This window comes from Trypanosoma cruzi, genomic scaffold, assembly GCF_000209065.1.
Source record: "Trypanosoma cruzi strain CL Brener 1047053517117 genomic scaffold, whole genome shotgun sequence".
NCBI classification, from domain to species: Eukaryota; Euglenozoa; class Kinetoplastea; order Trypanosomatida; family Trypanosomatidae; genus Trypanosoma; species Trypanosoma cruzi.
This window is the reverse complement of record NW_001849565.1, coordinates 107,334-129,837: the sequence shown is the minus strand read 5'-3', so window position 1 is coordinate 129,837 and position 22,504 is coordinate 107,334. Positions and strand designations below refer to the sequence as shown.

At 47.2% G+C, this 22,504-nt stretch overlaps 11 protein-coding genes across 11 annotated transcripts, besides 29 other annotated features; all 11 read right to left on the bottom strand.

The window, feature by feature from the left end:
• Positions 1 to 131: part of a sequence feature (areas merged during assembly that could not be assigned to a particular haplotype. This can correspond to areas where the two haplotypes were merged or to regions with more than two copies in the genome that were merged during assembly.) that runs on past the window's edge.
• Tc00.1047053511421.200 (hypothetical protein, conserved) lies at positions 80 to 3,310 on the bottom strand (the record flags this gene model as incomplete). Its single annotated transcript, XM_813716.1, has 1 exon — positions 80 to 3,310. The coding sequence occupies one exon, from the start codon at positions 3,308 to 3,310 to the stop codon at positions 80 to 82; it is 3,231 nt and encodes a 1,076-aa protein (XP_818809.1).
• Positions 132 to 4,191: a sequence feature (areas merged during assembly that could not be assigned to a particular haplotype. This can correspond to areas where the two haplotypes were merged or to regions with more than two copies in the genome that were merged during assembly.).
• Positions 3,526 to 3,548: a microsatellite.
• Positions 3,706 to 4,656, bottom strand: Tc00.1047053511421.190 (hypothetical protein, conserved; the record flags this gene model as incomplete). Its single annotated transcript, XM_813715.1, has 1 exon — positions 3,706 to 4,656. The coding sequence occupies one exon, from the start codon at positions 4,654 to 4,656 to the stop codon at positions 3,706 to 3,708; it is 951 nt and encodes a 316-aa protein (XP_818808.1).
• Positions 4,192 to 4,701: a sequence feature (areas merged during assembly that could not be assigned to a particular haplotype. This can correspond to areas where the two haplotypes were merged or to regions with more than two copies in the genome that were merged during assembly.).
• Positions 4,702 to 10,386: a sequence feature (areas merged during assembly that could not be assigned to a particular haplotype. This can correspond to areas where the two haplotypes were merged or to regions with more than two copies in the genome that were merged during assembly.).
• Positions 4,908 to 4,968: a microsatellite.
• Positions 5,046 to 5,082: a microsatellite.
• Positions 5,116 to 5,670, bottom strand: Tc00.1047053511421.185 (hypothetical protein, conserved; the record flags this gene model as incomplete). The annotated part of the gene is made up of 1 exon (XM_813721.1): positions 5,116 to 5,670. The coding sequence occupies one exon, from the start codon at positions 5,668 to 5,670 to the stop codon at positions 5,116 to 5,118; it is 555 nt and encodes a 184-aa protein (XP_818814.1).
• Positions 5,771 to 5,824: a sequence feature (T-rich).
• Tc00.1047053511421.180 (hypothetical protein, conserved) lies at positions 5,915 to 6,949 on the bottom strand (the record flags this gene model as incomplete). The annotated part of the gene is made up of 1 exon (XM_813714.1): positions 5,915 to 6,949. The coding sequence occupies one exon, from the start codon at positions 6,947 to 6,949 to the stop codon at positions 5,915 to 5,917; it is 1,035 nt and encodes a 344-aa protein (XP_818807.1).
• Tc00.1047053511421.170 (hypothetical protein, conserved) lies at positions 7,164 to 7,733 on the bottom strand (the record flags this gene model as incomplete). The annotated part of the gene is made up of 1 exon (XM_813713.1): positions 7,164 to 7,733. The coding sequence occupies one exon, from the start codon at positions 7,731 to 7,733 to the stop codon at positions 7,164 to 7,166; it is 570 nt and encodes a 189-aa protein (XP_818806.1).
• Positions 7,888 to 7,914: a microsatellite.
• Positions 8,051 to 8,072: a sequence feature (AT_rich).
• Tc00.1047053511421.160 (hypothetical protein, conserved) lies at positions 8,203 to 9,564 on the bottom strand (the record flags this gene model as incomplete). The annotated part of the gene is made up of 1 exon (XM_813712.1): positions 8,203 to 9,564. The coding sequence occupies one exon, from the start codon at positions 9,562 to 9,564 to the stop codon at positions 8,203 to 8,205; it is 1,362 nt and encodes a 453-aa protein (XP_818805.1).
• Positions 9,665 to 9,686: a microsatellite.
• Positions 9,916 to 10,167, bottom strand: Tc00.1047053511421.155 (hypothetical protein, conserved; the record flags this gene model as incomplete). The annotated part of the gene is made up of 1 exon (XM_813720.1): positions 9,916 to 10,167. One exon carries the CDS (start codon positions 10,165 to 10,167, stop codon positions 9,916 to 9,918), a length of 252 nt encoding a protein of 83 aa, XP_818813.1.
• Positions 10,220 to 10,262: a microsatellite.
• Positions 10,387 to 10,449: a sequence feature (areas merged during assembly that could not be assigned to a particular haplotype. This can correspond to areas where the two haplotypes were merged or to regions with more than two copies in the genome that were merged during assembly.).
• Positions 10,401 to 10,439: a microsatellite.
• Positions 10,450 to 13,145: a sequence feature (areas merged during assembly that could not be assigned to a particular haplotype. This can correspond to areas where the two haplotypes were merged or to regions with more than two copies in the genome that were merged during assembly.).
• Positions 10,489 to 10,517: a microsatellite.
• Positions 10,539 to 10,587: a microsatellite.
• Tc00.1047053511421.150 (hypothetical protein, conserved) lies at positions 11,049 to 12,284 on the bottom strand (the record flags this gene model as incomplete). The annotated part of the gene is made up of 1 exon (XM_813711.1): positions 11,049 to 12,284. One exon carries the CDS (start codon positions 12,282 to 12,284, stop codon positions 11,049 to 11,051), a length of 1,236 nt encoding a protein of 411 aa, XP_818804.1.
• Positions 12,429 to 12,647: a mobile genetic element.
• Positions 12,429 to 16,871: a mobile genetic element.
• Positions 13,146 to 16,886: a sequence feature (areas merged during assembly that could not be assigned to a particular haplotype. This can correspond to areas where the two haplotypes were merged or to regions with more than two copies in the genome that were merged during assembly.).
• Positions 16,689 to 16,871: a mobile genetic element.
• Positions 16,872 to 16,915: a microsatellite.
• Positions 16,887 to 19,720: a sequence feature (areas merged during assembly that could not be assigned to a particular haplotype. This can correspond to areas where the two haplotypes were merged or to regions with more than two copies in the genome that were merged during assembly.).
• Tc00.1047053511421.120 (hypothetical protein, conserved) lies at positions 17,137 to 19,305 on the bottom strand (the record flags this gene model as incomplete). The annotated part of the gene is made up of 1 exon (XM_813710.1): positions 17,137 to 19,305. The coding sequence occupies one exon, from the start codon at positions 19,303 to 19,305 to the stop codon at positions 17,137 to 17,139; it is 2,169 nt and encodes a 722-aa protein (XP_818803.1).
• Positions 19,378 to 19,441: a microsatellite.
• Positions 19,456 to 19,503: a sequence feature (AT_rich).
• Positions 19,721 to 19,841: a sequence feature (areas merged during assembly that could not be assigned to a particular haplotype. This can correspond to areas where the two haplotypes were merged or to regions with more than two copies in the genome that were merged during assembly.).
• Positions 19,773 to 21,044, bottom strand: Tc00.1047053511421.110 (developmentally regulated phosphoprotein, putative; the record flags this gene model as incomplete). The annotated part of the gene is made up of 1 exon (XM_813709.1): positions 19,773 to 21,044. The coding sequence occupies one exon, from the start codon at positions 21,042 to 21,044 to the stop codon at positions 19,773 to 19,775; it is 1,272 nt and encodes a 423-aa protein (XP_818802.1).
• Positions 19,842 to 22,504: part of a sequence feature (areas merged during assembly that could not be assigned to a particular haplotype. This can correspond to areas where the two haplotypes were merged or to regions with more than two copies in the genome that were merged during assembly.) that runs on past the window's edge.
• Positions 21,067 to 21,170: a sequence feature (T-rich).
• Positions 21,254 to 22,435, bottom strand: Tc00.1047053511421.100 (hypothetical protein, conserved; the record flags this gene model as incomplete). Its single annotated transcript, XM_813708.1, has 1 exon — positions 21,254 to 22,435. The coding sequence occupies one exon, from the start codon at positions 22,433 to 22,435 to the stop codon at positions 21,254 to 21,256; it is 1,182 nt and encodes a 393-aa protein (XP_818801.1).
• Positions 22,501 to 22,504: part of a microsatellite that runs on past the window's edge.

The window sequence follows — 22,504 nt, the reverse complement described above, 5'->3', positions numbered from 1 at the left end:
TTTTTCTTTCGCAAACAGGCTTCATTCGTCTGTATTCATGAAATCAATTTTTACAGCAAAGGAAAAAAAAAAAAAAAAATCACTCCCGTGGAAGATCTACCATCTTGGCATCATCGCTCACCCACCCATCACTTGCGTTGCGGTAAACCTCCAGTGCTTTGCGCCGATTCTCATCCCACTTCCCGGTGGAGGCAGCCGATTCAAGCATCGCAAGCCCAATACGCTGCATGTGGGGATGTTCGTGCTGTCGAAGTTGGTTCTCTACGGCTTCAAATTCATTAACAATTTCGGCGGTGCACTTGAGACTTCTCAGCATGCTATTCACAGCACCGGCATGTAGAAGGCCCCTCTGTAGGACATCATTGAGATGTCGTAGGAGGTCCTTGACAGGCAGGTAGCAAATGAGTTGACACACCACCGCGGTCTGGCAGCAATTCTCTAGCAGAAGTTTCATATACGCAACGGCAATTTCCTTAAAGCGGTCACACGCGGTGTGACGTAATTGGATGAGTGTGTCGGCAACTCTCCACAGCCGCGACTCCGGACGAAGACTCAAAAACGCGGAGGCGACTTCCTGCTTTTCGGCGGTGGAGATACAAAGAGCGCCAACTGTTAAGTTCATAATTTCGTTGATGGTGGTTGTTTTCAGAATGTGCAACATAGTACGCACCACCTCTTCATCACGACGGAGTGACCGCTTTTTCAAACGTTCAAGAACCGCCAACACCACAGTAAGTTCCTCACAAGACAACAACACGGCAAGCAGTTTGTCGAGGTTAACCAGCTGCCAATCTTCCACAAGCGTGTCATCCGGAACATCGACAAGAGTCTTCGCCAAAATGTACTCTTTGCCCTTCGCAACATCCATGAAGATGTCCCACACCTCCCGCTTCTCCAAGAATTGAAACATGGCGGAAAGCCATACAGCTTCTAAATTAGGGTGCATTTTTTCGCCGTGTCGTAGTTGACTCAGGTAGGCGTATGCCACATCATCGCCGGCGTCACAAACATGGCGAAGAGCCACCTTCTGTACAGCCACCAATTTGGAGTGGAGTGGCACATCAAGTTCCTCAATTATTTGTGCCGTCGGTAGGTTGCAAATACGACGTCGAATCGCGTAAACAGCCACACGTACCCTCTCATCGTTAAAAGCGTCTTTGAGCACCTTGAGCGATGCCGCATCGTCCAGTTTTCCAAGAAGTTCAATGGCATTGCTCCACAAAAATGGATCCGTATGCTCTTCTTTTATAAAAGGAGCAAGAGCCTCCGTCACGTTAGCGCTGTACAGTTTCCGCAGCGCAGCAAGATTCCCCAATATAAACTCACGCGAATAGTTTGCACATGACAGGTTACGAGAAATGGACTTGGCGTATTTCTCCTGCTTCGCCGCCGTCCAGCAGTGCCCGTTACGAAACACAACCAGCCACTGACCCTTACGGGTACCCAAGCGTCCGTTGGTTTGAATGGGCACAAGATATCGATCCAGCCAGTGGCCCTGGAGATGCAAGCTTACAACATGCCGAACTTCATCCACGCCAATCCATTCCAACGATTCCTCCAGTAAACCTGGCAGTAATTCCATTGCAGTGGGGCGAAAGAATCGAAACAGAACTTTAAAAGCATTTATGGCTGCACAACTCTCACTGCTCTTGAGCAGAGTTTTCATAAACGGCACACTGCTCTCCGCGACAAAATGCAAGCTTGGACCCACTTCCTCTAGGATGTAATTCACGGTGGAAAATGCCTTTTTGTCCACCCTTTCCTTAAGCCACGGCAGCATAAATTTCCAAAGATGCTCCATAACAGCCCGTGGAATTTGCTTCGTATTCGACAACAAGAATTGGAAGCCACGATTTAAAATGTTCAAAAGAAATTTGTCAGCAAGCACCGTGTTGAAGCGTACCGTACCCCGGATCAGCGACATTATTGAAGAAAACGTTGCGGTCGATGCATCTCTGGAGTCAAATGCACCTTGGATAATTTTAACCAGCTTGGGGTAATGGTCTTCCTTCCAGAGGTGCGGGGGAATGCCACTTATTTCTGAAAGAAAATTATGCCGAACAATGTCGTTTTCCTTCCCACGCTTGACGCAAAAATCAAGAATATCATGAAGGTGCTCCGGATGAAAACTGCCAGTTTTTACCAAAGAGGCGCAGGCAGCAGCGCGGGTATTTACACAGGAGACTTGTAGATACCGCCCAGCCAATTCCAATGCCTCTGGAAAGGGCAAGACAAAAAGATATTTTAGCCACTCGATGGGATCGGTGCGCAGCTCCGCAATTTCCGTGAGCGCCCGCATCCCCTCACGTCGGCGCTCCGCGGGATCGGTGACATAAAAAAGTACATCAACATTCATTGAACCGTTGGCGTTTCTAAACATATCATTTCGCGAATTGTACAGAAATGAGCGTAACTTTGGCGGTGCAAGCAGAAAAAAATCCGTTACGTGAGTGTGCTGCATTCCACCCGAATCAATTAGAGCGAGAAAAGTTTCGTGACGTAAATTCTTTGGTGGCCGCCACACATCAAATACGCACAAACGTTTGTGTTTCACAACAAGTTCCGCCACGGCTTCGGGAAAAATGTTCGAGTAGGCGACGATACAATCATCCGGAACACAAAAGTGATTCATGGCAGAGGTGAGAAGCTTCAGACCAACGGATGGATAAAAGCGCCGAAACGCGTTGAGAATTACATGTATCCGTTCGCTGGCGCTTTCGAGTGTTGCGGCGTCTTTCAGGCCCTTCTCAGCGAATGCCAATGCAAAATCCGGCAGCCGTTTTACCACCGTGTACCATTCACTTCGGCTGAAGTGTCTTAGTGCCAATGGATTCTGTCTGGCTAAGAGGGCTTCGGACGCCCAACACAAGAGGGCGTGTGCCGAACTGCTTCTTACAAGGGGTGGTAGCGTCGCAATGTACTTATCCGCAACCGCCGGGAGTCTTTTCTTATGGTCCAAGCGTTCGCACAGAAATGAAAGACGTCGGCGCGGCAGCTCCTTGAAAAGTTCACATAAATCATTATCTGATAAATGTACCGCCGCAGGCATCATTGCGAGAATGGCAACGCGGTCGCATGGGTCCCGCAAAAGCCTCCTAATTTCACTGCTGCAGTTCGTCTGACAAAGTCCCATTGCTCCAAGCACTCGCTCGTACGGAACCCCAGACTGTGAGAGCTGCAGGAGTAACGCCAACTCGCTGGAGGCCTCACCCCCCGCGTGTGCGGCGCGTCCCATCTCCACAACTTTTTTCCACCTTTGACTTTGATTCAAATCTTCCAGTTCATGCAAAAACTTTTCGCATTTTGACATTTTTTTTGGCGCCTTCTCTAGCGCTTTATTTGGCGTCGCCGTCTTTCCCTTCAAAGCTTTGCTGGGGGTCTTGGGGGCTGCCGGCTTCATTTATTTTAGACGTACGTATGTTTTTCCTAAATCGCACAATAAATAACTTTCTGTGCACATGCAAAACAACGACAACAAGAATGTGTACGTGTGGGAATAAAAAGCAAAGTGAGTCGAGAGCATGAAACAACAACAACAACAACAACAAGAGCTGCAGCCATTCCGTCGCCCCGCTACACGCCCATTACCCTTCCTTCCCTCCCTCCCTCCAGTGACACACCCGTCACTCTTGACGCCAATGTGTGGAGGAGGTGAAATGGAGAGGGTGGGGAAACAAAAGAAAACCAACAATCAGAAACGGAGACTCAAAAGACGAGAAAATCATCGCGCCCAGCGTAACGCCTCGCGAAGAGTGTTCCGTGCGCCGTTGGCTCAGAGAACGCAACCTGCTCAAAGGGTATCTCAAAGCCGTATGAAACGTTTTTGCGGGCCAATTCTACCATCGCTCTGCCGATGCCACGGCGGCGGTGTGGCTCTGCCACCCAAAAGAACTGCACCCCACAGAATGAGGATCCCACACACCAGCTGTCACCCACTTTCGTCCCTGTCGGCTCCCGACGTTCCTCCACCTGCTCCTTGGATCCGTGACGCTCCTTTGTGTTAAAATTCAACTCACAACGCACACGGCATGCCCTGCTCAGCTCATGAGCCACACACAGTCCGACTACCTCGCCCCACCGACGCAATCCACCGGCAACATTGGCAGAAGAGAAGCGGTTGCTCTCAGGGTGATGCACCCAAGTTCGTGTTGTTCTGGCGTCTGCGGTAGCACCCGTGGTGAATGCAAAAGCCACAATTAGCAGCGAGTCATTCGGAATATCGTCCACAGCACCCATAGCGTGGCGAGCGGCGTCGAAAGCCTTCTTCAAAAGTTTCCGCAGTGATGCTTTACACACGGCGTCACGCGCTGTCCGTGGCGACTTCGCAGTCTGCTTGAATGGCGATGGAGATGGATGCGCAAAAAAGCCCGGTATTACAGCGTATCTAAGCGGCGCAGCAGAGAAACTTCCCGCATCATCGGCAGAGGCGTCACCAACGCGTTGAAAAGGAGACACGTCCATAAAGAAGCAAGGCGGACACAAAAGTCCTTGCGATAACTTTCCTTCAGACAAACAAAAGGCACGCATCGGTTCATTTGGATCCCCAAACTTTTTCGCGACGCCTGCGTCCGCTTGTGACGGCGGCCGCCGCTTTCTTTTAGTTCCAGAATCCCTTCCAATCAAAACCGATGCATTTTTTTGCGGCGCTGCCCCCATGAATGTGGTCCCTAAGAGAGGCAAGCAGGGTAGCAGACACGCAAACACACACACAAAAAAGAAGAAAAACAGGGATCATTTGGCAGCACACCACTCACACGCATACCCGGTTAAGCATTTATGCAGACATCCACACAACATTCCTCCCTGAGAGGCAACCCCGCGCTTTCTTCTAAAAGGCAGCCAAAAATCCACAACAATAAAGCATGTATGCGGTGGCATCACCAAAAAACTGCATTGCACCCCGCAATAAAAAAAAAAAAAAAAAAAGAAACAAAACGTCAAAAACCCAAAAAAAAAAAAAAAAAAAAACAGGCAACCCCCCTCCCTCCAAAAAGGAAGAAAAAAGAAGAAACGAATAACATCTGAACAAACACAAAGATAGGCACAAAAAAACAAAAAAAAAGAAAAAAAAAAAAAGAAAAACAAGCACTGCGTAAATAAGAAAGGCCTTTGGGATCAACTCAGGCGTACCACACGTAGCTTCAACAATTGTGAAGGCGAGGGTTTGTTGGACTCTTGACAAGAATTGTCTGTATTTTCACGCGAGCTTACCTCCCGCTGCGCCAGGGAACGCTCTTCGGTGGTTGAGTTTCTGCAATAATGCCCAGGTTCGGGTTCAGCCTGCCTTTTCACACTGAACTTACTGAAATCACGCTGCCTCGGTCGGGACATGGTGGAGCCGTTTACTGTCTCCGGCCTCTTCCCTCCTCGCCCAGGGGTAAACTTCCCACGCGAGAGAGCATAAACAGGCCTTTCAGCAGGTACCAAGAAGCGGAAAGAATCTGAGTGATCGCCATTTTGCCCGCGCTGGCCATTTGTTGATGTTTTCTTTGAAGCGGACGTCGTTTGTCCGCCGGTATTAGAGGTATTAGTAGTGGCAGCAGCAGTAGAAGCAGCACGTGTCTTTTTAAGCCGCTGCGATGTGAAGAGAACTGCCACTGCGGCGGAAGCAGCGTCAACAGACAGGAGTGGCAAATTGTGGAAGCGTCTTACCAGCATTGCTAGACCCATGCGGGGACAAATGAGAGATCAAAGGAAACAATAGAAAAAAAAAGGGGAAGGTGTAAAAGTATTGGTTCCACCTCACACAGTGCAAAGTGGCGGTAAATCCAAAAAAAAAAAAAAAAAAAGGGAAATAAATAAATGAGAAGAAAGCAGGAAAAAATTATCAAAGCTCCTCAAACTACCTATCATTGAGAATATGACAATGCAAGAAGGCTAACGAAAAGGTAAAAGAGATAAATATGCAGCCGCATCACGATGGTCCCATAAATACGGATCCAAGCACAGAACCAGTTGGCTCATTCATGTCGCAAATCGGTACGGGCAATCCCGCGTGGTGCACGTTGAAGGGTGTGGGTGGGGGTTGCGTCTCGCCTGGCATGGCACGACACGCGGCTGCGGAAACCTGCGGATGATACAAGACACGGAGCTCCCGTACCAACCGCATCACCTCCGCATCGCGGCTCACGTGGGCTTCGGGGTTTGTGAGGGGCATCTCACCGCAAACAGCGCACACCACCTCTTCCCTGAGGACAGACGATGAGGACAGCGTCGGTGCACACAACAAGCACACCACCGCACCGCAGCATGACGTCGTCATCGTTCTCCGCGGTAGGTTTCCACAGACGCTGCAGAGAAATGACTCCAAGTGGGCGTTCATGCGAATCGTTCCCGATAGAAGCAACTCATTCACCATCTCAAAGTCCCTTTGAGTTGCCGATGCCACCGAAGTAAAGTACGTTTCCGCGCGTGAAAACTTTTGTAGCACGGAGCGACCGCGTCCCATAAGGCTACTTGCCCTCGAAGCAGACACCTCACGCGTGCCACTCCCAGTATTATTCTCTATGCGGCGTCTAGATGACTTGGCGGAGTCATCCTTCTCTTTGTGAGTGGTTCTCACACCGGTCAGCAAAGCCGCAGAGGTGAGAGATGCCCAGTGTGAAGTAAATACGATTAGACACCCTGAGCTAACAAGATCCTCCACCGCAAAAAACTGATGACTCACACTCTTAAAAGTGTAAAGACGAAGGGCTCCTAGTGGACCACTTTGCGGATCACGCAAGAACGTCATGTCCAGCGTTGCCAGTTCCGGAGGAGCTTTCGTTTTCGAAGCAGAGGTGTCCAAGACCTCTTGACATAGTGTGAACAGGGCGTGGCCTGGAAGCACTGATTGACCGCCACCATCTTCGCCGTGGTCGGTATCCTTCACTGAGCGTGCTAGTAGTTGTGAGCGCGGAATCGCACAGGGGACAACTGGCCAGCTGCCGTCTACCACAACAAACTGCATGGGTGACCTTCACCAAAAGGAAACATAAAAAGAAAGGCAAAGTAGAAAAAAAAGTGGCACCGCATAAAGGGCAAAACTTGTTTTTTTGTATGTGTTTGTGTGGGACATCTAAACTCCACTGAAAAAAGAAAAATGCAAAGAAATAAAAAATGGGGATAATACCTCAAAATTCACTCAATTGGAAACACAAGGGCCCATTGCTCGTTATGCATTATTACGGCAACTCATTCCTCTCTCGCATTGACAGGTGCTTTTGGGTTCGTTGAATGAGAGAGCTCGGTGGAGAAAAACGCCGAGGAACACCAGACCTCTGTCCATACGGAGTGCTGTGGATAGATGCATCACTCACAGCAGAAGTTGAGACAACCGGTGTTCGTGACAAAAGAAAAGCGTCAGAGGAAAAAGTTACGGGCAAAGCAGACGTCTCTGTTGATTCTGCAGTATTTTGACCTGATTCCACGGCGGAAAGTTCTTTCTGAATGTAAAGAAACTCGGCGACAACCTCCTGTGGAAGACGCACCGCGCCTGTGGCGTGTGCTCGCAGGATGCGATCAATTTCCCGAAGCCCTTCAGACAATTTCGCTGGTGGCGGTGGATCTCGCTGCGGCACGGGAGGCGACAAGTTTGCCTCATTTCCCCCCCGAGAATCCAAATTATTAGACGTCAATGGCACCAGCCGCTCTAGCTCGACGATACGACGATGCAGATGTCGAATGAGAAGACGCTGCGTGAGCACATGATTCAGCAATTCCTCTCGACTGGCATTCCGCAATTTCTCTTCCATGTGTTCTCTCACAGTTTTTTATTATTCTTCCCCTCTTTCACGCGTGATGCCTCTGAACTCAACGCCTCCGCAGGCTCATGAAAGTGTGGGGATGGGAGTACGAGCACGCAGCTCCCTAACCCTTCAATTCCCGCACTTCAGGCAGCAAAAACAAAGAGAGAGAGAGAGAGAGAGAGAGAGAAAAGGAACAAAAGAGAAAAATAAAAACAAATGGAGCATCAAGGCAGACCCACCCCAGCAGATAAATAAAGAAACAACGACATTACACACAACCCAAACAAAAACGAAAAATTTTCAAAAGAAACACATACACACACAAAATAATAATAATAATAATATGTGGAAGACAGTTACTTTTACTGGCAGCACCATCGCCCGATCAACGGCAAGAAAGGCCGGCCCTGTACAATTCCAATTAAGAATTAATCGTTCATATGATGATCTCTCCTGAAAGGGTTCATAACAGTCATTACCAACCAGCACGTTCAATCTTTTGCTTCTTCACCAGTTGAGCTACGACGGCGCCATCCGCTATCAGCTCTCTCTTTCGTTGCGCTAGCAGGTTCGTTCGCTCTCGCCGGACAATGGGTGCTCGAATTGACTCCGGCACAACTTCAGGAGGCTCCACAACAACGTCCACATTTTCCTCAACGTTTGCTTCCATTGGGTTATTCTTATCTTTCTTTTGAAAGCTCTCGTCTTCCGCGGCATCACAACTCTTAAGTCTATTCTCACCTGCATCATCTCCTAATTGAATGGATGAGAGCAACGTACTGTCCACCACCTCAAGATGAGGCATCTTTCGTGTGAGAAAACGAATGACTTCAGGTGGTAAGTAGACTCCTCTTCTCACCTCCTCGTCCTTCTTTGCGGATGACGCCTCATCCACCCTCAAGAACGGATTACCGCTTATGCTTAATTGACGAACAAAGCGACACCGTCGCAATGTTGAGACATCTGTGAGAGCATTATGGCTAACGTCAAGTATCTTCACCGAGCGAAAAATAACACCTTCTGGAACAAGACTGCTTAGTGCGTTATGGCTCAGCCGCAGCTCTGTCACCATGGGAAGAAACCAGTGCAGGGGCAGTGACACCAGTCCACATCCACTCAGCGAAAGTTTCTTTAAATGCGTCATTTTCTCAAGAACAGAGAGTGGGTGTGGCCAATCTGCCTCGTGGTGCGGTGTGTCGCCTCCACTATTCTTTTTTACATCTCCCGTAATACACCCCTCCTCATCTGGTTTATGCGCAGCATACAGGGCGCAAAGGTGCGGGTTGCGGGAGAGCACAACGGTCTCACAGGCGGAAAGCATTCCAAGAATTTCGTAGTTTCTTAAAGCTATTGCGATATGGTCTGCCGTTGCACCTTCCACAGCCTCCCCTACAGGAGACTGAAGCAATAAGTTGTTGTCATTGGCAATAAGAGTTTTGAGCGTCGATGCGCTCCCTTCTAGACCAACCAATGAGCTCAAAGCACAGTGATCGACCACGCAGACAGTTAGATGCAGTGTGCTAAGAGGTGCGATAGACGACAGCCGCTTGTTCTTTGAGAGTTTGACCGAAGTAAGATGGGGGAATGAAGCCAGTGGTGTGACGTCATGGATGTCGTTATCGGAAATATCCAGTCGTCGAACCTCGCGCAGCAAAACACCCAAGTTGGGAGGAAGCGCAGTGAGTTTCTTGCCATTGAGAGTGATTTGCCGTGCCTTTTCAATGTCAATGTCCAGTGGGATCATTTCAACAATGCGTTTCATGGTTGCTAAAGAATTGTTTGAAGATGTCATTGCCTTTTTGTTTGGCTTTTTTCCAACGGGAATGCGGCTCATCATCCAGTCTCACGCACCTTCCTTCCTTTTTTCCTTGACTCCTAATTTATCTTCTGCCCCATAAATAAATATGAAGAAAAAAAAACGTAAGGGGTCAGTACAGAAAAAAAAAAAAAAAAAAAAAAGGTGTTGGTGTGGGGATTAGTAAACACCTTGCATCGCCTTTCCCCCTTTCTTCTCACTTATGCATTACAAGTACGGACAAGGAGAAAGGCGGTGTGTTTCTCTGTGTGTAACTCACCCTAAGTGGAGAGCACCCACCCGCAAGGAAAAAAAGAAACATACATGGAGTGAGATTCTCTCCCCCCCATTACTGAAATTCACTTCATTACCACCAGCAAGAGAATATGGCTACTAAAGAACAAGTGATCGACCATCATGAACAGGTGTCCGTATTTTCTCTGGGTGTTTCAGCTGGTCGTAGCACGTCACAGTCAAAATAATTCCTAACGCCAACACATACGCGTGATACCTCTTGAGGGTCTCAAGTACAATATGGCCTGTGCGCAGATACTTCTCATTTGGATTGCGACTCTTGATGTACTTGCTCATGCGATGAAACGCCTCCTGTGAAAAGGAGCGTGTCAGTATAGAAGCGCGAAACATTAAATTTTCCTTCCAAGTGCCTTCCGGTGCTCTCTACAAAACAAAGAAAAATAATAAATAAATAAATAAATAAATAAATAAATAAATAAATAAATGGTAACGTGCTCTGGATAAACTTCAAAGGGGGAAAAAAAAAGGGATGATGATAAAGGTAAAGAGATGCCGGACATGTAAGAAAAAAAAAAAAGAAAATAAAAACCCATTATAATAACGATCGTAGCGTTAATCTTGGAATATATATATTTATATTTATATTTATTTATACACACATAACTCTATCACATTTTTCACACATCCAGAGAAAGAAAGACACACAGACACAAAAAAAAAAAAAAAAAAGAACAAAAAAACATATAAATACGCAAAAACCCATATACATATCTACGTATATAGGCACAAGGCATATATATATATATATATGCCAATAAATTGCTGGTTCTTGCATCATCCTTGGTTTTCTTCTTTTCCTCAAAAGGGCGTCCGTGAGGTCGTCTACTGATGCATGTACTTTGCTTCCTTCCTCCCCCCATGCAAGTACCTCCCTCTTATTCCTTTCTGTACTTTTTTCATCTATATACTTCGTGCATGTTGCTTTCATTTTTTCCTTTTCTCGTTTTGTTTTTGGAAAAAAAAAAGCAATCATGCGCCACTGCTTTTGATTCTCGTGCAGCACACGTCTAAAATTTCAATTTACAGCAAGGGTGAGCATGCCGTAGCCCCTTTTGAGGGTGGGAGGAACGTGGGGCAAGGCGAATTCGGCAGAATGATGCCCATAAATGGGAAAAGCTGTTTTTTTTTTCTCCCTTTTCTTTTTTGCCTCGACCCCTTTTTCTCTTCCCCCCCCTGCTATGCATTCCAGATTCTTCCATATCTTCTCCTCCTCACATTAAAAGTGTGACACCACTGCCCGCAGTATTTCCATCGACACTGCTCTTACTGCTGCTGCTGTGACGGTTACCAAAGAGAACGACGCGTCTTGGAACAACAATATAATCTCCTCTCTTATCTGCTATTCGGAGCTGCTCGAGGTATTCATTGATGTAGCCCACCCCTACTTCGTCAACCCCGCAGCGTGAAAGATCCAACACAGGCAAAGTTCGCCGCTCGTAGTGGGGCGCTACAAAACATCGAAGTATCTCTGCTAAACCATTGTTGCCTATACCCGGGTTATCACACAGGCTCAGGACTTCTAGCGATGGAAACAAAGGGGCGTGTGGCGCACCATGAAATGGCATGTAGGCTTCCGCAGGGAGTCCGGCCACTTGTCCTGCGATTCTTGGCACCTGAGTTCCCCTCGCAGCACAAGATAAATCCATTGGGAAAACGTAGAAAAGAATTCCATAAACACTACAGTGGTCGAGATTCATGTTGTTAAGGTATAAATTTTTCAAGAGAGGGAAAACAGTCTTACTTTCGTTTGCCACCCCCATCACCGCAAGCATGTTGCCAAATCCATCATCAGTGAAGTAATTGCCATCAAGTCGAAGTGACGTCACCCACCGTATTTCACGCAGGTAGGGACTAACAAAAAGACGTCCAAGAACGTATGGAGCAGAACGCTCCATATAGCACCAGCCCAGGTCCAGCTCGACCTGATCCTTCTTTGCATCATATTGCCGCGTGAGGCGATTTGGAATGTCTTGCAATCTCGCACGAGAGCTATTATCTTTTGTTATACGCAAGTTTTCCACCTGGTCGTACCACCACTCCCATGTGCCTTCTCCCGTCTGAGCTCGGCGTAGGGGTTCAATACGAAATAATAGTGGAGTGGAGGTGCCGCTATCCGACGGTAAAAAGTATTCGTCGTCCATGCGAAAGCCGTTATCCTCATTCGCCAGAAAGGAAACAAGTTGCATATCATTGGGGGCTTCTCTCCCATCCAACAACGGCTCATGTGTAAACAATTCAAAACTCCCATGCGGGCGCTCCAATAATGGAGAGCGCGTTCTACCATTTAAAGGCAATAATTTGGAAAGTGACGCATTATTGCTGGAATCGCCATCCAAATTTATGGGAGCCTCCGTTCCTACTGGTTTGCCTCCCGCCTTCTTCGCTTCGAGCTCATCGTCCTTTTTTTTCACATCCGGGGAACGCAAAGAACTTTCTTTGCACCCCATGTGACTCTCTTTTTGTGGATGATGCCACCCCTTCGAGGCCTTCGTGAGGAATATGAGGGGTGATGGAAGCGGAATCGCAGTCAGCGTCCCTTAAAACAACAAGAAAATCGGTAAATGAAGAGGCGACAATAGCAAACGATAAAGAATAATCTTCCAGGCAGCTGGCCGGATCCTGAAAATCTATGGAAACCAAACAAGTTAGGAAAAAAGGTTCGTTATTTAATTGCTTCAATGTTTTATTCTCATTCAATATATAGAATTCTGTGGACCACCAGCATGGTCCTTTGTCCTCAGTTAGGATTTACGTATTATTACTTACGAAGTGGCAGACTTTGGGGTCCTCCAACCACAAGACCCCGCCGCTCCCCTTCGCAAGTTCCACCCCTTCGCCAAGTCCTGAAGTGTAAACAACACGACCGCGTGATATGCCGTCTGCGGGGTTTTCTGCAGGACCGCACGTAAGCAAAAGTTGCCTGTATTCCGCGAGAGTCCAAAAACTCATATATCCGTCGCAGCGCCCACATCAGGGCGTGTGATTTGGGGCTGCCTTTATTCGCCGCTCCTTGCAGCGAAGTGTTGTCCACCCAAAGGTCCATGGTGGATGGCAAGATGGCGGAAAAGACCGATAAGGCTAAGCGTACCGCGCGCCTCGGCCTGCATGATAAGGAAACGTTTCGTCTCCCATTTTCATCCGGCAATTTTAACGTCGCCGGAATCTAAAATGAAAACGGCCCCTTATCCATGGAGCAACGCGTCCGTGATGATGGCGGCCGATGCCTTTTCCGTGGGCTTGATGATTCGCTTACGATTATTCTCGATGATGTGTCGCAATCGCTCGCCCAAACCAACCGCTGCCGGCGGAAGGTTCGCCGAAGATGTCTCCAGCACAATCCGCGTTTAAGTGCGGACAATCGTCGTCGCACTGCCTTGATGAAAAAGTAGTAGTCACATAAACGCGTGCACAAAATGGCAGCCGCGTACAAAAAGCGGGACGCCACAACCACCATTCCGCGATGGTTAAAGAATTGAGCGTCGGCATGGCGCATAAAGACCGGACAAACTTGTCACTCAGGGATACCGCCCGGTGAGCATGATCAAACTGCACCCCCAGGAAGGTGTACTGCGTGGCGCCCGATTCGCGTTCCTCCCCCATGAATGCGTGACAACTGTCCGCATTACGAAGTACTTGGGCTTCCCACAATGTCGCATCGCTTCTCGACCATGCACTGCGTATATCATCGATCCAAACGTCGTCGCGCACCAATGGAGGTGCAGCCCAGAGGAAGTGAGCCACCGTCGTCACCCCCGCAATTGCCGAAGGTAGTAATAATCTGGAGAATTTCTGGACTGGCCTTGTATCCCATTGGGAGCCGTGTCAGCTCCACCAGCGTGCCGTCCTCCACGCGGCATCGAAAGAGATGCCGAGTCTCCCGCGGTAAAGAGACTTGAAAAAAGGATGCCTTTAAGTCCAGGCAGGAAGCGGCCTCAGCCATCACAGGCGGCAAATAATGGGAAATGTGCAAAAGAGGTACATTAGCCTCATAAGGGTCGTCGCTCTTCTTGTCGCGTGGCCACGCGATCCATCGTCGTAAACCGGTGGTTTTCTCTTTCTCCACAACAGAAAAAGGGCATTGTCCATCCGCTTGTTATTGTGGACGAAGCGTCCTCGATAATTCCCGCTTCCCTCAATGATCGCGTGACAGCGACTGGAATCCTCCGTGAGCCTTCGCGCGCTTTGCCGGAGGAAGACGGAGGGAAAGGGGACCGCCCGACGAGTCCCCAAACTTGCATGAGCCTCTCCAAGGTGGCCGGGCTCAGCCGACTTTTAATCCACTCTAGGCTCAATACGGGCACGTTGACCTGCTGTAGCGGGATGGCGTGTTCATCTTGTGGAGTGGCCAGACGCGTCCTTGTCGCGCGTCTCGTTATTGTAGCAGAATAATTGTGATAAAGTCATGGAAAAAACGCTCCTCTGCTCTCAGCCAGGGTTCCTGCCCTTCCGCCGTTCCTCCCTTCACATCAATGCGACCAGCGACGATACCTGGGTCAGCATTGTGGTGTACCTCCCAAAGTATCGAACAGTGTTCTGGGGAGGGTCGAACGGGTCGACGTGCCTCGCCAACTGCGAGATCACGTGTGGATCCAAATTGTACGCCTCCACGATTTGAGCAGCGTGCCTCAACGCTCCCCGTTCTATGGAATGCGCCGTGGCATCCCAAGGAGCCAGAGCTCGTTAGACTTGGGCAGTCGTAATATTCGTGAGCTTTTCGTTGTGTTGAATTGTCCTGCATAACTTTATAGTGTCGAGGGCGTCCTGCCCTCGTATCCTCACGAACCGCGAGGCGCGGTGGGGATCCGCCCTCGCCGTCTTCGGTGCCACGCGCCGATACAATATTAAGGCTCCGTCACGCTCCATTGTGAAATTGTTGGGGATTAAGGCCGCAATCTCGGACCAACGACTCGCCGTTATCCACGCAAGTCGTAAGACAACACATTCCTTCCAATCGGTCCGGCTGCGGATATATTGATCCATCCCTTCCTTTGTCACGGGGCGTGCCCGCCGCGTCTCCGATCGCGCCGCAATTTTTTGTAACCCCAGAATCATAATGTCCAGCGGGGTTCGATTCATTTCCAACATGGACCGCAGCATCCTGGCGTGCTGCAGTCGGGTCAATGGCGCCACTTCGATTGCCATCAAAAAGACCGCACAGCTCTCCGCGTTCATCGGCTGTTCGTGCGTACAGCAAAAGGTTGTGAATTGCCCCGCTAGGGACACTCTCCGCTCCCACGTTGACGGCGCGCACATCTCTCGAGCCACCTCGTTCGCTTTCCTCATATAACTGGCCCAAAGCGGAGATGTCGGTGCTTCGTCGTACCACAGTCGGGCGTCTTTTACGGATAAGCTCCATTGCCCTTCCCGACGATTTCGTCGGGCAATTTGAAATATCGGGTGGGGCATCGGCGGCGCGGTGCGCTGCCTGTGAGGATTGGTGGGAGGTGGCGGATTGGATGGCGCTGCCGTCGTCAGCATTCATGAGCGGCGTGCGGCAGCCCCTCGGCCGTTTTTTGAAGGGCGCCTGTGTTGTAAGTAATTCCCTCTGGGGCGCACATTGCATGTAGAAGCCTCGTGTCCAAAAATATGACAACGTTGGCATCGCACAGTGCGTTGGGTTTCTCGCCGATCGACGAGAGTCTGGGTCGTCCTCGCATAAGCGTCGGTCTGGTGAACAGCGGTGTAAAGACGGGCGCGCAGTTTGGAAAGCCGGATGCCGGGATCGGATGCAATTGTGAGCTGCATCCGGAATGTATTCAGTAAGGATCTCCCCAAAATCATGATTCGATCGGTGGGATCCTGCAGGACTTCCAGCACGCCGATCCACTCGAACAAATTGTCAAAGGCAAGTTTAACCTGCTCGTTGTCCTGTTGCCAGCATTGGTATGCGCACCGGAGGTCGATAACGACTCCGGAGGCGCCCTCATTCCATATACGCGAGGGCCACGTAGTGACGTCGAATGCGCAGAAACTGCGGTCCTCTTCCATGGGTAATTGGGCGTCCAGAGGAGAAGTGCGGGAAGGCAACGGCGTGGAAGGGTGGAAATGTGGTCTCGCAGCATTACCGTGAGGGGGCCTGTGAGCCGCCGAACTGTGTCGGGCCGCACTGCTAGGCACGCCTCCAGCCATCAAGATATTCGTTTGATGCGGTAGTGTAGTTACGCCATCATTGACAACTTGTCGAGTAGCGGGGGGCTCGTCCCGCCCCGCCGTCTCCGCATCCCGCGCGGTTTGTAGTGCGTTATGGCGTGCCTCCCGTTCCTGGAATTGACCAGTGAGGACTCCCAAGTTGAATTCGCGCTCCCGTAATTGGGCGTGAGCGGCCTCCAACTGCTGTCGTAGTTCTAGGACCTGGTTGCCAGCCCCGGCGATATTGGATTCCCTTACCGATAGGTTAATATGCGCTTCCTCAACCTGCGAGTTAAGCTGAGCATTCCGATTCTGCACGTCCGCAACGGCGTTTGCGTAATCAAAATTCAGGCGCTCCCTTTCAGCAGTGATGAGCCCTTGTTGGTGCCCCAACTCCCGGGCTGCCCACATAGCGGGCAGGAGCACTTGTGTCTCGAAATTAGGGATCTGAGGCGCCCGTAGATTCGCAATACGTCCAATAAGAGTAGAATCCTGCCATGCTTTAGAGATAGGCCCATGGAACAAGCTTAGGCCTGTCGATGATGCGGCCACCATTAACGTCTCGTCCGACATCTGGTTACCATTAATGAACGTCATCTGCACCTGGGTCTCGCCACATTGGCACACCATGTCCCAGAGACGGGCGCCAATATCACACCACTCGGAGGGTGTGTAGGGAACCAAAGCCATTTCCTGAAACTTACCTGGCTGTGTGTCTGTAAAAAATAAAAACAAATATTATCTGGCCTCTATCGGCTCCCTGCCCCTACAAAGTCGCGTTCTTCCCATAAGATTCATACGGCAGAAAAGTATCATAAAGAAAAGCATTCGTTCTATCAGGATATATACATACATTATAATTAAGTTAGCCAGCTCTCCCGCGATCAATCTTTTCACAAGCTCCTAAAAAAAAAAAAAAAAAAAAAAAAAAAAAAAAGAAAAAAAAAAAGATTGGAAGGGAACGGAAAAAAAAGGAACAAAAGGCAAATCTGAGAGAGCGAAAAGAAGAACAAATTCAGACACAGACAAAAGCCCACACCATTAATAATATACAAAACCTCTTTAGCGGATTTGCGCAAAACGTTGTTCACAACCTCAAACCGTACTCATTGTTTTTTTTTCTTTTTGGATGTGTGTGCGGATTGCGTTCCGCATATCCCCCTCGCAATTTTACTGCGAGATGAAGAGAGGCAGTGAAGTCTTTTCAATTACAGGACTCAGACATGCGTCACCATCCGCTCCGCAGCCATGGCGAATGCAGAGAAACAGGTGCTCTTTGGGGTGAGTGCTGGGTGGTGTAAAGGTGTGGATAGGGCCGCTAATCCCCCCTGAAGGGGTTGAAGCATCGCCTTCACATTTAAGGGCCTCACGACGATTTCGCTTTTCATCACAACAATCACACAAATCGTACTGATAGCACATTGCACATTTCCATCGCACTCCACATATAAGTTGAGAGCAACCATTACAGTAAACCCCGACATGAGTTTCATTTATGTTCGACACAAGTTTTCCACAGAAAAGAGCCAAAGGCGACACATTAGATGGACCCCAAAGAAGATTTAAAGTCGTCTCAGAGAATGTGGGAACGCGCAATAACACATGATGTTGTGGATGTTTTCCAGCTGCAAAACACATCCAACACACCACCCCCTCACTTTGATCACATTGAATGCACCGGAAGTGGTGTTCCTTGTCTATCAAAACATCTCGAATACACTCACTACACGTAATATTACGTGCTGATCCAAGAACGTACCGAGTTGGAGTTTTAGGATTCAGTTGAATCAATAAAGGAATAGAAGGCTTCATAATCTTTACATCAAAAAAGAAATTTCGAACTCGAGAAAGCAAACTAATTTTCTCCTTTAATTTCATCAAATCAAGCGTTGAAATGGTTCCCGACATGGTCACAAACGAAGTTACTTCCGGTTTCAAACGCTTCTTTACTTGTGCTAAAGAAGCAGGGTTCATTTGGTATGTGCGATCCACACGAGCAATAAACCTTAAAGGTGCATCACTAGCGGCCAAAAAGCGGGAAATAGCACTCATGACAATTTCTCGTTCCTTTTTCTCAATTGCATGCCAATTCATAAGTCGGAAACCCCTTTCAGAAACCTCCTCACCCTCATTATTCTTCATGCACGCATCTGGAGCTATTTCCCCCTCGGTATGGGATGTTATGTAACATATACGGGGAAATCTCCCATCACCAAGTTTTCTTGTTTGCTTATCAGGCAATTGGGTCGCAACAAAAAAAGGAAGTTGGGCAATGTTAAGTTCAGTTGCTAAATCACTTTGAAGACCATCAGGCCCGCACCATAGTGGTATCAATGGAACTTCTGGACTTTTCCAACCGGACACCTCACTGAAGAGACCATTGAGAGCATCAACTGCAGCAGCCTTTTCACGGTCTACACTAATTAGCACAATTTGTGCGCGTTTTAGATACCTCTTTAGTCTTGTTCGTCTATACATTACGATACGCCTAGGCAGCTGAACAAACCGCATTACAGTTTCTACCCATGGATCATCTTTCATAGATGAACTGTAGGTCGAAGAAAATGTCTGCAAGGTATTGGCTTTCAAAATCTTTGTAACGTTGAACAGATTTTCCCTTAGCCATTCCATTGACGTTATATCCCAGCTAGCCCACAGTAAAATAAGGGTTGGCACCGTGGCAATGACGGTAGAAAGATTAACTCGCTCCTCACTACATGCTGTGTAATACAGTTCAAGAGGAGCGTTTTGTTCTTCCTGTTCCAGTTCAAGAAGATTCCAAAAAGAATTATAAAATGCCTCTTCATTTACATGGCTAATGCCCGCCGCTTCCACACTAGAATTTTGAACCAAATTTTCTGCCTTTAGCCCTAAAACTTGTTCCACATGCGCCTGTATCATCTCCCTTCTCCTTTTGATCTTTTTAAGAAGTCCACATCGCATTGCCCAATAAATACGATTCCATTTTTTAAAACTTCTCACCTGACTAGTTTCCCAAAGAGGGTGCAACATTGTATTAGGGAGCAAATCCCCAATTTGGGGACATACAACGACTTGTGAGGCCATGTCTTGTACAAGGGTTAATCGTGCCAAACGAAGAAGTTTTAGGAATGCTTCTTTTCGAGCATTTCCCACCGAACCATGAATGACCAGATATTCCATACGTTCAGAATCCATTCCAGTGGAGCAAATAACCTCTTCCCGCTCGATCAGCAACAACTTATCGGCATGAAAGAAAGAAAACTGCCGAAATAGTTGAAGGACAGCATCAGCGCGCTCATACTCCAGCATGAGGCTCCATGGAATCGGTGTCGAGGCAACGTTACTTTCGCCATCCATCGCAGTGAGCACAGCTCCCAAAGTAACACTACTTTTTCCTCTTTTCTCACCCAACACTCTACCCCCTTTTTCAAAAAAAAACAAAAAACAAAAACAAAAACAAAAACAAAAAAAAAAAAAAAAAAAAAAAAAAAAATCCCGCAGATAGAGAATTTTTACATTAAAAAATCAAAAAGAATATATAAATAAAAAATATAAGATGAATAGCAACAGCAGCAAAGAACATACGCATAAAAAGGACGCGTAATATCCACCTGTGCGTTCATTTCTTCATAAGATTTAGTCGACCCATGCTCATAAACATAAGCTCATTCAGCAAACCCAGTTTTGCTCTCAAAAAGTAAACATTCTCAAATACATAAAAAAAAAGAAAAAACCGGAAAAAATCATTATGAGGAATAATCCAGAAAAGCGCAACCATGACAGATAAGAATAACAAACAGGCTAATAATAGAAAAAAATTTTTCTCAAGGCTTGATATAGTAATAAACACGGGTACCATACCCCTCCATTGTACTCATCACAAGATCACCACCGAATGCTTGTGCATACACTCTAGACATGGGCAGGCCAAAGCCATAACCTGCCAGAGGGGAAACGCCATTTCGTTCTTCTTCTGGATCCTCATCAGCACCATGTTGGATGACTGGCCTTTTCACCGTTGTGTATGCATAGGTCATTGCCAACTCACACTGGGCTCGAGTCATTCCCAAACCTTCATCCGAAACACAAATACATGCATGTTTGGCGTTTTTTTTTATATTTACCAGAACTTCCACAGGAGGCATGTTACTACAGTCCACCATACCTGCAGAATTGCGTTCCATATGAGACTCCACGGTCGCTCGAAATGCATTTTTCATCAGCTCAACAACAATGTACGTGATCGTTGAGCTCATGTGAGGAAAGCGCATTGTGTTAGCATCTTTCGAAATGATAAATTTTACATCTGGGCAGTCTCCATAGTGCTGTGTACAAACCTCCTTTGCATCATCGACAGCATTGCGTACTACTCTTTCAAGATCAATTTTAAGATCAACCATTCCCACCATATCATCATCATTTTCTTCAAGTGTGAGAAGCATTCTTGAAATAAAATTGTAATTGACCATGCGTAAACTGAAATTGTCCATGGGCTTTGTAACATCCATCAACGCTTCATCCAAAGTCAATTCAAAAGCAGAACCTGAAGGTTTTTTGTTTTGACTAAAAACATATTGCCTATGACGAGAAAGCAATTTTTTCAGCTCAAGTAGGCCCATTGCCATAGTACCCAGAACGTCCCTTTTTGAATGCGCCTCCTCGATATCAGCAACAACGCGTCGAAAATGTAAAATACTTTCATCATTATCCGGAAAATCGCACTTGATCAGTTTTTTAAAGGAATCCAAATAAGTGTTTCTAACCAATAAAACTGATGGCATGGCGTTGAGTCCGCAAGGAAGTGTATCAATGGCCATAATAAGACGAGCAAGAAGTACGGGTAGTTCCATATGGCAAAAAATTTCGGCGTTGTAGCCAGTTTTTAGGCAATAATATATTACTTCATTAAGGTTGCTCATTTTTTGCATGGGACGAGAGCTATAAAATGCCAGTAGCGACTGAAGAGTTTGTCTCTCTTCTATAGCACCAACTCTTTTCTTTACTTCTTGGAGTTCTCTCTGCAAGTCGGAAAAGTCAACTTTGTTCCGACACAAACATGCCGCAGCAACGCGCAAAAATCCCGAAAACCTTCTCATTGGTTTTGCTTTGATGTAAGCGACAAAAGAAAATATGAAACGAAAAACAAATGACAAAGCAAAAAGCAAAAAACAAACAAAAAAATAAGAAAACAACAACACCAAAGAACAGCAACAAAAATAAAATAAAATAAATAAATAGATAAATAACGAGTAATGCAGAACATTTTTTACAACCTACATTATTTACATTACATGCGCCGCCCGGATCAATTTTCTCTCTCTGAAGCAAAAAGAGTTGCTTCTTCAAGGGCGGCGTTCTTCGTCCAGTGGATACATCTCGGATCATCATTGTAAACAAACACAGCATCTTTGTCTAGTTTAGCTATAGAAGCTTCAATTTGTTTGATTCCTTTCTCTAATTCAGCCCGTCGCAGAATCTGAGTATATGTATCCTTGAGAAAGGGCATCTTAATCAGCTCTGCACTTTTTTCATTCAGCTTTGTTCTTAGTTTTTCTAACAATTGCAACTGTTCCTTTTTATCCAGTCGATGAACAAATTTTTTCATATTCTGAATTTTCTGTTGAAGTTGCATTTCTTCAATCGATTTAAGGCGCATCTTTTCCTCATCAATTTCTCGCTTCACGCGATGCAAGTATCCTGGTGCCTGTCCAAATGTCTTCCTGGAAGTTGGATTCTCCGGTTGATCTTTTCTTCTCTTGGGTACCATATTACTGACCTGTATTATGTTTGATGTAGTAAAGTCCTTTTTGCCGTCAACAAGGTCCTTACCCCCCAAATAACCTCCTGCATTTGCAGAATGTAAAGATTGATCTATATTGGCGCCATGAGCGGCAAAATCCTTTTCCTCATTTCCATTTTGACCATTTCCTGATTCTTTCACATAGCCAGTGGGCCCGTTGTAGTGATTCCCGTCAATATTTCCCTGATCTTCTAAGATTTCCTCACCGGATTGTGCTCCAGATTCCTTGGTGGTCAGAACACCACTTTTCTCTCCATTTCTTCCATAACCACCTTCCAACCCGTTCGCGTCACGCAGCTCGTCGGCCTCCTCACCAGCAGAAAGAATATTTGGCTTTGCGGCAACACGTTCCCTCCCCTGATTACGGGACTTTGAAATTCCGTGATCCAATAAAGGCTTTGTAAAAATTTTTCTTTGTTGCACAGGAGGCACAGAATGCTTGACACCTCTCCCGGATCGTAAAAAGTTCTTTGGATCCACGGTATCACCGATCACCGGACCAAAAACTGCATGACGTTGTTTGAAGTAGCGTACGTGTGAGCCATCATATTCCTTCCCCTTCTCGAAAAAGGTTGAGTACGCGGGTTTTGGTCTTTCCTTAAAATGTTTTTCGTAATTACCGGTGTAGGGGCCCGTTGTTACGGGAGCTCCTTCTTGAAGTACATTGTAAATATTCTCACCGCTCATTTATATTGATGACCAATCTTTCTTTGCTATTTCATTAGTGCAAAAACAAAACATATATATACAAAAAAT